Source organism: Pseudophryne corroboree, chromosome 1 (genome assembly GCF_028390025.1).
Source record: "Pseudophryne corroboree isolate aPseCor3 chromosome 1, aPseCor3.hap2, whole genome shotgun sequence".
Lineage (NCBI taxonomy): Eukaryota > Metazoa > Chordata > Amphibia > Anura > Myobatrachidae > Pseudophryne > Pseudophryne corroboree.
The window spans coordinates 248513627-248527579 of record NC_086444.1 but is presented as its reverse complement, the minus strand read 5'-3'; the positions used below and the strand labels follow the sequence as shown (position 1 = coordinate 248527579).

Genomic DNA, 13953 nt, shown 5'->3' with positions numbered 1-13953 from the left:
AAATGACGGTAATCGAATGTTCCAATGTACGATGCATCATATTTACCTAAAACATGGTATGATGTGCATACGATTACAACGGATAATATGAGCTGCACGTATGATCTGAGGATGCAACATTCGACCCACGGGGACACGTATCGCACTGTAATCGTATCCAAAACATCTACGATGTACATACGATGCCTTGAATGACACGGCGAAATCGTACATTCATACGTGATATCGTCCTAGTGTATGGCCAACATAACTCTACTTTTTATAGCAAAGCAATTGGTATAAAGTCACAGATTAAGCATAATGATACATGGCGTGGGTCACTCATACCAGACCAGTCTTTTCCCTTTTTACCATCAATTTTGTGTCTTAGTTTACTTATAGTGTATATGGTACTAAGATTAGTGTTTTGGTGCAGCTAATTCACAAAGTTCATAGCTACTTGGTGTAATTTGAGGATACTGTATGTGGACATATCTATAAAAATAATGGGGAGTGTAGGGGCCTGTTAAAAAATAAGATTTTAAACCTACCGGTAAATCTTTTTCTCCTAGTCCGTAGAGGATGCTGGGGACTCCGTAAGGACCATGGGGTATAGAGGGGCTCCGCAGGAGACATGGGCACTATAAAGAACTTTTAGTATGGGTGTGCACTGGCTCCTCCCTCTATGCCTCTCCTCCAGACCTCAATTAGAGAAACTGTGCCCAGAGGAGATGGAAAATATGAGGAAAGGATTTTGTAATCTAAGGGCAAGATTCATACCAGCCCACACCAACCACACCGTATAACCTGGAATATACGCAACCAGTTAACAGTATGAACAAAAACAGCATCAGTCAACGACCGATCTCAACTGTAACATAACCCTTATGTAAGCAACAACTATATATAAGTCTTGCAGATTTAGTCCGCACTGGGACGGGCGCCCAGCATCCTCTACGGACTAGGAGAAAAAGATTTACCGGTAGGTTTAAAATCTTATTTTCTCTTACGTCCTAGAGGATGCTGGGGATTCCGTAAGGACCATGGGGTTTATACCAAAGCTCCAAACCGGGCGGGAGAGTGCGGATGACTCTGCAGCACCGATTGAGCAAAAGCTAGGTCCTCATCAGCCAGGGTATCAAACTTGTAGAATTTTGCAAAAGTGTTTGAACCCGACCAAGTAGCTGCTCGGCACAACTGTAATGCCGAGACGCCTCGGGCAGCCGCCCAAGAAGAGCCCACCTTCCTAGTGGAATGGGCCTTTACCGAATTTGGTAACGGCAATCCAGCCGTAGAATGAGCCTGCTGAATCGTGTGACAGATCCAGCGAGCAATAGTCTGCTTAGAAGCAGGCGCACCAACCTTGTTGGCTGTATACAGGACAAACAGAGCCTCTGTCTTCCTAACCCTAGCCGTCCTGGCTACATAGATTTTTAAGGCCCTGACTACATCCAGGGACTTGGAGTCCTCCAAGTCACTCGTAGCCACAGGTACCACAATAGGTTGGTTCATATGAAATGAAGAAACCACCTTAGGCAAAAATTGAGGACGAGTCCTCAATTCCGCTCTATCCACATGAAAAATCAAGTAGGGGCTCTTGTGAGACAAGGCCGCCAACTCTGACACCCGCCTTGCAGATGCCAAGGCTAATAATATGACCACCTTCCAGGTGAGAAATTTTAATTCAACCATTTTAAGAGGTTCAAACCAGTGTGATTTAAGGAACTGTAACACCACGTTAAGGTCCCATGGTGCCAATGGTGGCACAAAAGGAGGCTGGATGTGCAGCACTCCCTTTACAAAAGTCTGGACTTCTGGGAGAGAAGCCAATTCCTTCTGAAAGAATATAGATAGGGACGAAATCTGTACCTTAATGGAGCCTAACTTTAGGCCCATATCCACTCCTGTCTGTAGGAAGTGGAGAAAACAGTCCAGATGGAAATCTTCCATAGGAGCATTCTTGGTTTCACACCAAGATACATACTTCCTCCAGATACGGTGATAATGCTTCGCCGTTACCTCCTTCCTAGCCTTTATCAGAGTAGGGATAACTTCCTCTGAAATACCTTTCTCAGCTAGGATTCGGTGTTCAACCGCCATGCCGTCAAACGCAACCGCGGTAAGTCTTGGAACATGTAAGGCCCCTGCTGCAACAGGTCTTCCCTGAGAGGAAGAGGCCACGGATCTTCTGTGAGCATCTCCTGAAGATCCGAATACCAGGCCCTTCGAGGCCAATCTGGAACAATGAGTATTGTCTGTACTCTTTTTCGTCTTATGATTCTCAGCACTTTTGAGATGAGAGGCAGAGGAGGGAACACATAGACCGACTGAAACACCCATGGTGTCACTAGGGCGCCTACCGCTACTGCCTGAGGGTCCCTTGACTTGGCACAATACCTCCGAAGCTTTTTGTTAAGGCGTGATCCCATCATGTCTATTTGAGGAAGTCCCCAAAGACTTGTTATCTCTGCAAAGACCTCTTGATGAAGTCCCCACTCTCCTGGATGGAGATAGTGTCTGCTGAGGAAGTCTGCTTCCCAGTTGTCCACTCCCGGTATGAAGACTGCTGACAGAACGCTTACGTGATTTTCCGCCCAGCGCAGAATTCTGGTGGCTTCCGCCATTGCCACTCTGCTCCTTGTCCCGCCTTGGCGGTTTACATGAGCCACGCTGTGACGTTGTCTGATTGAATCAGAACTGGCAGGTCGCGAAGAAGATACTCCGCTTGTCGTAGGCCATTGTATATGGCCCTCAATTCCAGCACGTTCATGTGTAGACAAGCCTCCTGGCTTGACCATAGACCCTGAAAATTTCTTCCTTTTGCGACTGCTCCCCATCCTCGGAGGCTCGCGTCCGTGGTCACCAGAACCCAGTCTTGAATGCCGAACCTGTGACCCTCTAGAATAGGGGTGGGCAAAATGCGGCCCGCGATCCGATCCTGCCCGCTGCCTCTCACCAGCGTGCAATGGCAAGCGGCCCGACAGGCTGAGCGGCTTGTCATTGCACAGCACTGCAGTACCTCTGAAGCCGCCGGCGCCGCTGAGGAAATCCAGGTTGCGGGTCTCGCTGCTCGCGTCATGGCCAGCAACGGCCCGACGCATACGCGGGCTGTGCTGGCTGCTGCTGCCGGCCAGGGAACCTCCGGAGGAGACGTCTGACGTAATGATCAGAGTCTCCTGCCTGTCCACGCCAGTGTAAAAAGCAGTTCAGAGGAGGCTGCTGCTGTGCCCCAGCTACCGTTTCCAATAGCAATTGGCAAGCATCCTCTGATAACAGCCACCCCTGCTGAATCTGCAGCCCATATCTCCCAGCCCTATTATCTGCTCCTGTCTGTGGAATATAAGGTGCAGATAAAAACATACACAGGACTCCTCCGGGAGGAAGGTATGTTGGGTGCTGCAGGAGGGTCTTCTGGGAGGCCCTAAATGTGAGTGTTGGGCACACTGTGAATGGATATTTGTATGACCTCTTCATGGATGCCCTCTATGTGTGCCACTGCTGCTGCTGTGTCCATGTGCTGAGCTTCCTCCGTCATTTAGGAGCCAGTAGCAGAACTGAAAGAGATCTGTGGCTCTTGGACATGTTATTGTGCATCTTTCCTGAAGCCGCTATCCTCAATACACCATGTGCCAGAGACTGCCCAAAGTGCCCTTCCTGCTGCCAACCCACCACATCCTCGCAACAGTCTTTCTTCTGCACCAGGTAACTGCTGTATCCATCACACTCGCTAGGCTGCGTTTTCGTACAGCCAGCGATCAGGTCTGAACTGCGCATACACCGCAATGCGCAGACGCGTCAGTCTGCAGCGACGGACAGCGACAGGATGGTGCAAAAAAAGCGATCCCATGGGCAATCGCAAGGTGACTGACAGGAAGAGGCCATTCGTGAGTGGCAACTGACCGTTTTAGAGGAGTGTCCGAAAAAACGCATTCCAGGCGTTTGGAGGGAGGGATTCTGACGTCAGCTCCGGCCCCGATCATCGCAGCGGGTGAGTTAATCCTGGTCTGTGCAGAGACTGCACAAACTCCTGTTTGTGCAGCTCTCCTGCACATGCAATCGCACTCCTGCACAGCGATTTCCCTCTCCCCCTGTAGGCAGCGACTACCTGATCGCAGCAGTGCATAAAACGCACCCTAGCGATCAGGTCTGAATTAGGCTCACAATGCGGAAGGGGGCCTGGGGGGCGGTGCGGCCCTCTGATATTCACTGGAAAGTGTTCGGTGGCCCCCCAGCTGAAATAATTGCCCACCCCTGCTCTAGAAGGTGAGCACTCTGCAGCCACCACAGGAGAGACACCCTGGCCCTGGGGGACAGGCTTATCTTTTGATGTAGTTGCAGATGGGAGCCTGACCACTTGTCCAGAAGATCCCACTGAAACGTCCTCGCATGGAACCTGCCGAAGGGGATGGCCTCGTAGGCTGCCACCATTTTCCCCAGAACTCGAGTGCATTGATGAACAGACACTCTTTTTGGTTTTAGCAGGTCCCTGACCATGTTCTGGAGATCCTGGGCTTTTTCCATTGGTAGAAAAACCCTCTTCTGTTCCATGTCCAGAATCATGCCTAGGAATGATAGTCGAGTCGTTGGAATCAACTGTGACTTTGGCAGATTGAGAATCCAACCGTGTTGTTGTAACACTCTCAGGGAGAGCGACACGCTTTTCAGCAATTGATCTCTCGATGTCGCCTTTATCAGGAGATCGTCCAAGTACGGGATAATTGTGACTCCCTGCCTGCGCAGGAGCACCATCATTTCCGCCATCACTTTGGTGAAAATCCTTGGGGCCGTGGAAAGCCCAAACGGCAACGTCTGAAACTGGTAATGACAGTCCTGTACCGCGAACCTCAGGTACTCCTGATGAGGAGGAAATATGGGGACATGAAGGTAGGCATCCTTCACGTCCAGCGACATCATAAAATCCCCTCCTTCCAGACTGAATATCACAGCCCGGAGTGATTCCATCTTGAATTTGAACATTTTCAAGTACAGGTTTAGGGATTTTAGATTTAAAATGGGTCTAACCGAACCATCCGGCTTCGGGACCACGAACAGGGTTGAATAGTACCCTTTTCCCTGTTGGACCAGGGGAACCTTGACAATCACTTGCTGTTGACACAGCTTTTGAATTGCATCTAATACTACTTCCCTCTCCGGGGAAGAAGCTGGCAAGGCAGACTTAAAAAAACGGCGAGGGGGCACCTCTTCGAACTTCAGTTTGTAACCTTGGGATACAATTTCCAACGCCCAAGGATCCACGTATGACAGAACCCAGACCTGGCTGAAGAGTCGAAGACGTGCCTCCTCCAGCGTGGACTCCCTCACTGGAGCCCCAGCGTCATGCGGTGGATTTGGCAGAAGCCGGGGAGGACTTCTGCTCCTGGGAACTAGCCGAAGCAGGTGTTCTCTTACCTTTACCCTTACCTCTGGCGAGGAAAGAGGAGCCCCGACCTCTTCTGGACTTATGCGACCGAAAGGACTGCATCTGATATTGTGGAGTTTTTTTTTGCTGTGGGGGAACAAAAGGCAAAAATGTAGATTTACCCGCGGTAGCTGTGGAAACCAGGTCTGCAAAACCATCCCCAAACAAAACTTCACCCTTGTAAGGTAAAACCTCCATATGCTTCTTTGAGTCGGCATCACCCGACCATTGGCGGGTCCACAGAGCTCATCTCGCCGAAACTGCCATGGCGTTGGCTCTGGAACCAAGCAGCCCTACGTCTCTTTGAGCGTCTCTCATATATAAGTCTGCGTCTTTAATGTGACCTAAAGTCAGTAAAATGGTATCCTTGTCCAGGGTATCAATGTCAGCTAATAAGGTATCAGTCCACGCTGCAACTGCGCTACAAACCCATGCCGATGCTATTGCCGGCCTGAGCAAAGCACCTGTATGTGTATAAATAGATTTTAAGGTAGTTTCCTGTCTACGATCCGCAGAATCCTTGAGGGCTGCAGTGTATGAAGACGGTAGCGCCACCTTCTTGGATAGACGCGTTAAAGCCTTGTCCACCCTGGGCGAGGATTCCCACCGTACCCTGTCCTTTGCAGGGAAAGGATACGCCATAAGGATCCTCTTGGGAATGTGCAGTTTTTTGTTTGGAGTTTCCCAAGCTTTTTCAAATAATTCGTTCAGTTCATGAGATGGAGGAAAAGTTACCTCCGGTTTCTTTTCCTTATACATGCGCACCCTCGTGTCAGGGACATCTGTGATATGCAAAACATCTTTTATTGCCATAATCATATAATGAATACTTTTGGCCACCTTTGGGTGTAACCTTGCCTCATCATAGTCGACACTGGAGTCAGAATCCATGTCGGTATCAGTGTCTGCTATTTGGGATAGGGGACGCTTTTGAGACCCTGACCGACCCTGTGACCCAGTCAAATCCGTGGATTGACTCCCTGCTGTTTCCCTGGACTCAGCTTTGTCCATTCTCTTATGTAATAAGGTCACATTTGCATTTAAAATATTCCACATATCATACCAATCATGAGTCGGCGTTGCCGACGGAGACACCACAATCATCTGCTCCACCTCCTCCTCGGATGAGCCTTCCGCTTCAGACATGCCGACACACGCGTACCGACAGCCCCACACACACACACAGGGATATACTGTATCTATAAGGGGACAGTTCTCCAACAAGGCCCTTTGGAGAGACAGAGAGAGAGTATGCCAGCACACACCCAGCGCCAACTGACACTGGAACCAATTCCCAGATAAAGCGCTTTTATATATATTAACTGTGATATACACTCACTGCGCCTACATGTGCCCCCCCCCCCCTTTTCAGCCCTGTATCACCGTTCAGCAGGGGAGAGTCCGGGGAGCCAGCTTCTCTGCAGAACACTGTGGAGAAAATGGCGCTGGTTAGTGCTGTGAGACCAAGCTCCGCCCCCTCAGCGGCGGGCTTCGGTCCCGCTCAAATGTACAAATAATGGCGGGGAATGTATTTATCTACTGCCTCCGCAGCCCATATATTAAAAATGCCAGTCCAGAGGTTTATATTGCTGCCCAGGGCGCCCCCCTGCGCCCTGCCCCCATCAGTGCCTGTCAGTGTGTGTAATGTGTGGGAGCAATGGCGCGCAGTGGTAACGCTGCGCACTTACCTCAGGGAAGATCTGAAGTCTTCTGCCGCCTTTGAAGTAGTCTTTCTTCTTATACTCACCCGGCTTCTATCTTCCGGCTCTGTGAGGACGACGGCGGCGCGGCTCCGGGACGAACGGCGAGGGTGAGACCTGCGCTCCGATCCCTCTGGAGCTAATGGTGTCCAGTAGCCTAAGAAGCAGAGCCTATCATTTAAGTAGGTCTGCTTCTCTCTCCTCAGTCCCACGATGCAGGGAGCCTGTTGCCAGCAGTGCTCCCTGAAAATAAAAAACCTAACAAAATTCTTTTATCAGGGAAACTCAGTAGAGCTCCCCTGTACTGCACCCATTCTCCTCTGGGCACAGAATCTAACTGAGGTCTGGAGGAGGGGCATAGAGGGAGGAGCCAGTGCACACCCATACTAAAAGTTCTTTATAGTGCCCATGTCTCCTGCGGAGCCCGTCTATACCCCATGGTCCTTACGGAGTTCCCAGCATCCTCTAGGACGTAAGAGAAAAGAGGACCATGTGTAGCTTCGTCCGTCTGAGGACCCTTCTCTCTAGCTGGCAGCGCTGTGGAGTCTGGGCACTAGAAGCTTAGATTCTAATACGCATGTCTAGCTCTCCGGAAAAATGATGCAGCAGCCAATTTTCCTTCAATTTCTCTACTGCACATGCGCAAAACACCAGGAAAATGGCTGCCACACCATTTTTCCAGTACGGATTTGTGCACTTGCTGCCGCTGACGGGGGACTCCGGAGTGGTGAGCATTAGAGCACGAGCATTGCTCCCATTATAAACACGCCAGTGGGGGAGTGACATCATTGCTCTCATGAGCAGTTTCCTTCATTCTCAGCTTTTCAGTATGATCCCTGATATTGCTAGAGTCCAGCTACGGCCACTGTATGCATGATCGTATGCACCACTTAGCACTGGGTATGGCTGAAATGGCCAATCACACTAATTAGAAGAAATGTCCATATACTAATGACCTCCATGTTTTGTATTTACATTTTGTACATTGGAGAATAAGCAGAAAGTAGTGGCCCTTAGATTTGGCAGCATGGAGGACATTGTAGACTTTCGTAAGGGCAGTTTCAGTGGAGTGGACAGAAGCCTGACTAAAAGGGGTCAAGCAATGAACAGAAGAAAAGAAATGCAGTAAGGCGGTTCTAAACCCTATTCTCAAGTAGTTTGGACAGTAAAAGGAGATGGGTTGGAAATTGGAGTGTTAGGAACAAGGGCAGGTTTTTAACAATAGGGGAGACAAGGGCATGATTAAAGGCAGAGAGGACAGTACCTGATGAGAGGGAAAGATTGAGCAGGAATGCAAGATGGGAACAGGAAGGTGAGAGGTCGCGGAGGAGGTGGGAGGGGATAGGGTCAAGTGGGGAGGTGGAGAAGGGGGGGATTGGATGAGTGCAATTACTTTATGTCCAGTTACACAGTGATGGGAGGAGTTTAAAGAAAACTTGGACATAGTATGGAGTAGGCAAATAGAGGGATGAAATCTGGAAATAGGCGTAGAAGCTGTAACAGAATCAGAGCAGTAGATATGCAGAAATGCAAGTGAGAAATGCAGTGTAGGTGACAGTGTAAGCTCAATGGCAGTAAATTAGGGATGGTTACGGGATCCCGGTGGTCACTATGTTTTTGACATGGTCCCAAAGTGTTTGTGTGTTGGGGGGTGAGGGCAAATGACTGCCTTGCCCCTGGTTCCAAAAGTCCTAGTTTCGGCCCTGCCCCACCTCTCCAGTCAGAAGGAATTGCAAGTGCAACAGGACATCAAATCTGCACTGGTACTCATGTGCAGTACAGAAACTCAAATTTTACAGAAATAAAACATATATATTTAACTCCACGGGCTAATATTACCACACCATAATTAGACAGTGGCTGCATAATCATAAAAATCCCCAACATTTGAGTGGTTTGTGGAAAAAAAAATTGCCTGTTAAATAACTGAACCAGCGAGTAAACGCATTTTGTTTTTTAATAAACGTGGACTGCAGCCCACGGACTCTGCTGCGGCAGCAAACAGTGGTTGTCCTTCAGTCTCTAATACTGTAAGTCATGCACTGGGACCCCACATTTATTGCACAACATTTCCTTCCAGTGGTAGAGGATCCCCCTGTAATTCCCGAGCAGCAGATTAACAGTATGACACCTCTATCCATAAGGAGCGCAGTCTGATATCTTATCTTAGTTGCATTTTGTCTTCTACATCTCTGTAAAGCATAATATAGGTTTTTCCAAATCACTTTAAATTCAGTATCTAAAGTTTCTGAGAAATAAATCAACAATATAAATATTTACTATTTTGCCAAGACAGCTTGCCATTCCCTCAGGCAATGGTTATATTTATAGACAAGCTTGTATTACCATAACCTTGGTTTGCTAACACACACTAATATCAGAAAATATTTGGGTAGACATAAATCCATGCAGGATGGCAGTATTATTACATGTGATCAAAGAACATGTATAGGAAGGTTTACCTGTTAGAACTACTAACACAAGTACATTCATTACAAATATACATCTCCGCATGTGTGAAAGGGCTCATACTTCAGCACCATGTTTTACATATACAGTATCAATTTATTCCATAACGATTTTGTGTTTGACAAAATCACATAACAATAACAATTTGTAGCCCTGTATCTGTAGCGTAGATAGAAATAAACAGCCAATGCTGCCACGTGTATGCAATAAAATAAACAATCATTACATTTCAACCTTTGAAAGGATAGATTTTTTTTTATTTTGGATGACAGTTTGACTGACATTAAGAAAGTGCAATTCTGCCGTCCACACAGAGAAATGAAGAACCGTTAAACCGTTTATGACAATTAAGACATTGGAGAATATTGTAAAGCACTGGGTCAAAATATTACATAAAATTCAGTGCCATTCCATGACAGCAAGATTCAAGATCTGTATGTATATTGTACTTACAAGACAAAGATTTTAGAACTAAAGGGAAAAAGAAGCTGCCATTTTTTTTTATTCAATTACTTATTAAGATCATATAAATGCAAAAATAATCAGCGCACACATTTTATAGATACTTCATACATTGCAGGGAAACACTCATAAAATGTCTTTGCATTAACCTTCTGGAAAGCCATAAATAGCATCAACTCCTTTTGCATAAATTCTTCGTAATACTCCCATTTCAGTGGAAATTCTGCTTGTAAGTTGTTTTCCCCCCTCACTTGCAAACGATGTATGTACAAGGAGCCTATCTGCATATAATAACTGCTCAGTAACGCCTCACCAGCGAGAACCAGAAGCTTGTATCAGATGGCAGAACAATCTGGCTCCAGTGTTACAGTCAGCAGATAAAATACCCGTTAAGCAGTGGTCTCCATCTCCATCGTAGCAACTTCAGATTTGAATTTTGCAGCAAGTAACAAGAGACCGCAATATATCTGCTTAAATATTGTCATCATCTAACATTTTGTTCACACCGTCACAGAGTCTCTGGAGATGTGATTTATAAGGTCCAAATGGATTGTACAGAGCAGCCAAAAACTCACAATCAGAGAAGTGGTCAAACACGTTATTGATGCGTCCATGAGACTTTGCCGTGAGATGACGCTGGATGACCTGATGAAGAACCTCACGGCATTCATTCAACAATTTTGACAGCACATTGCGGTCGAAGGTATATTCCACTTGATGAAAGCTGACCACCGTCATGGCCAACTGATGGACTTTCCTCTTGAATTTCTCCATAAGTGCAATCTCATCCTGATTGAACTGATTATTTCTATAAAGGACAGCCAGCTTTATAACGGTCTTGATGAGGTTCTTAATGATCTTCTCCGAGTCTTTCTTGCTATGGGTGAACTCCTTAGTCACCTGATAGAGTTCGTCCAACACTTCCCCACTAGTGTCATCAATCAGGGATGTTGCAATATATTTAGATGAAGCCATCTTGCCAAGAATCTTCTTCTGGGCTTGGACAGCCAGATATTTGGAGTTGAAAACATCTGTTGCCACTAGAAAATATAGAGATTGTATTAATAATGAAAAAGGAAATATGAAAAGTAAAACTTAAAACGAATATTTTGCCATTCACTATTGCCTGTTCACACATAGTACTCCGGAAAATCGATTTCTAACACAGTAAACAATGTTTAATGATTATTTTGAATTAAACTGCTTGTAAGTGGTGTGCCGCAAGGCTCAGTATTAGGACCGCTATTGTTCAATATTTTCATTAACGACCTAACAGAAGGTCTAGAGAGCATGGTGTCAATTTTTGCAGATGATACCAAATTGTGTAAGGCTATAAATACAGAGGAGGATGCCGAGTCTCTTCAGAATGACTTAGTTAAATTAGAAGCATGGGCAGCTAAATGGAGAATGCGCTTTAACACAGACAAGTGTAAGGTAATGCACTGTGGTAACAAGAACAAAAATTACACCTACCTACTAAATGGGGTAAAATTAGGGGATTCTGTGCTGGAAAAGGACTTAGGTGTCCTCATAGATAGCAAGCTAAGCAGTAGTACCCAAAGTAGGACTGCAGCAAAGAAGGCTAATAAGATATTAGCATGCATAAAACGGGGTATTGATGCTAGGGACGAGAGTATTATACTCCCGTTATATAAATCACTAGTGAGGCCACACCTTGAATACTGTGTACAATTCTGGGCACCGTACTACAAAAAGGATATCCTGGAGCTAGAAAAGGTACAGAGGAGGGCGACCAAACTAATTAAGGGCATGGAGACGATGGAATACAAGGAAAGGCTTGAAAGACTAGGCATGTTTACATTGGAAAAGCGGAGACTAAGAGGGGATATGATCAACATCTACAAATATATAAGGGGACAATACACAGAGCTTGCGCGGGACCTGTTTTTGGTTAGATCAACACAGAGGACTCGTGGACACTCGCTCAGGTTAGAGGAGAGGAGATTCCGCACAATACGGCGTAAAGGCTTTTTCACGGTAAGGACAATACGTGTTTGGAATTCCCTGCCCAAGGGAGTTGTAATGGCGGAATCTGTCAACACCTTTAAGAATGGGTTAGATAAATTCCTAATGGATAAGGATATCCAGGGGTATGGTGCATAGTCATGCATTCTAGTTACTATAAATAGGGATAAAATGCAACGGCTGACAGCAGCATCAGTCAGAAATTTTAGTCAAATTATCATGCATAGGACACCACAAATAGGTTGAACTCGATGGACAATTGTCTTTTTTCAACCTCAGATACTATGTTACTATGTAATAAGACAATTTTTGGGGAGGATTTTCAAACACTTCATAGAAGTTTTATTGGGAATTACAATGTGTTCATACTCCTAGCATGTCTACAAGAGCAGGTGACAATTCTCACTCCATTAAAGTAGCTAAAGACCGTCTAGACAATTAAGCTCACTATACAGTGCTTAGTACATTTACATATGAGCCAGTTGTTGCTAAGATACTGTATAGTTATTGCATATGGCAGTGGTTCTCAAACTGTGTGCCGTGGCAACCTGGGGTGCCTTGGGACACTTGCAGGGGTGCCCTAGGTTGGTGGTCCAGGGCCAATTACAATTATTTATAGTCAACTTAACAGGCAAAACCAGTGCTGGTGGCTGCCAATTATTATAGTGGACAAACAGAGGCAAATCCTGTCCTTCACCACATAACGAAGCCTAAGGGTGGCATATAAACATAATTTACTAAATTTAATATTTTTTCTAAACTTCTTAAGAATTTTTTGGCCTAGAGGTGCCGTGAAAAAATTCTGATACTCTAGGGCAGACATGTCCAAACTGCGGCCCTCCAGCTGTTGTGAAACTACATATCCCAGCATGCCCTGAGACAGTTTTGCTGCCAGAGAATGCTAAAAGCGGTTACAGGGCATGCTGGGATGTTTAGTTTCTCAACAGCTGGAGAGCCGCAGTTTGGACATGCCTGCTCTAGGATGTTGTGACTCAAAAAAGTTTAGGAACCACTGGCATATGGTATTATTACCATTCTCCTGTATTGCATATACCCCATAAACAACATCTCAGAATACTCATTATACGGAATAAGTAGAACAAATAGAAGCAGTATTGGTGTATTGCAGCCTAGCAGTCACAAATAAGAATTCCACCCAAAACGTTACATTGTGTATTGTAGGAGTTGAGTGTGTTAGTGCTGCCTGGCGTGTGAATGTCCCCTGATCTGGTGCGACTCATGATCACTCTTAATGGCCTGGACAAGGCCTCCTCTATCCTGCTAAGTACTAGCCAAAGGGAGATTTATAAATTCTTTTAAAGAGGACTAGGTGGAGAAGTTGCCCATAGCAACTAATCAGCTTCTATAATTTATCTAGTATACTCCATAACATGATAGCTAGAATCTGATTGGCTGCTATGGGCAACTTTCCCACTTGACCTCATTAGAAGATTTGACACCCCCCCCCCACCAGACAGAAGACATGTTTTTGCCAAACACTGAAACATTATTGTGCAACATTTTATTCACTATGTGTTTTTCAAGTTAAAAAAATAAACGTTTCATAAAAAAAGTTCCATTAAAAAAAAAAAAAAAAAAAAAGACACTACAGTTTCTGCCTTCCTGTCTGTTTTCAGTTTCTTGCACAAGAATAAACTGTGTCCCACTGTTACAAAGAAAGCGTTTTTTCATAGACATGTTTTTTTTTATTCTACTGTATGACCTACTGTAGCAGTCATTAGTACATATTCAGTGGGGTTTTTTTTTTATTGTTGCCAATTCATTTATAATATATCCTCTATTATCAATGTGTTAAAACTGTTTTATTTAGTATTTTGCTTTACCCATACAGTGTGTGTCAACACAATTTCAAAATCTATTGCCAAGTATGGATTGAGCCTTTTTTTTTTTTTTTTTTTAACTTTGTTGAGCTGCAGC

The 13953-nt window shown here is 45.6% G+C and overlaps 1 protein-coding gene across 3 annotated transcripts in view; it reads right to left on the bottom strand.

The window, feature by feature from the left end:
* Positions 1-9802: 9802 nt before the first annotated feature.
* The window catches only part of TNFAIP8 (TNF alpha induced protein 8), a 229263-nt gene continuing 225112 nt past the window's right edge, over positions 9803-13953 (bottom strand). For all 3 annotated transcript variants that reach the window (XM_063964184.1, XM_063964185.1, XM_063964183.1), the window contains exon 2: positions 9803-11069. In XM_063964184.1, the coding sequence (XP_063820254.1) occupies positions 10501-11069 (569 nt within the window). In that variant the 3' untranslated portion in view covers positions 9803-10500. The remainder of the gene's footprint in view (positions 11070-13953) is intronic.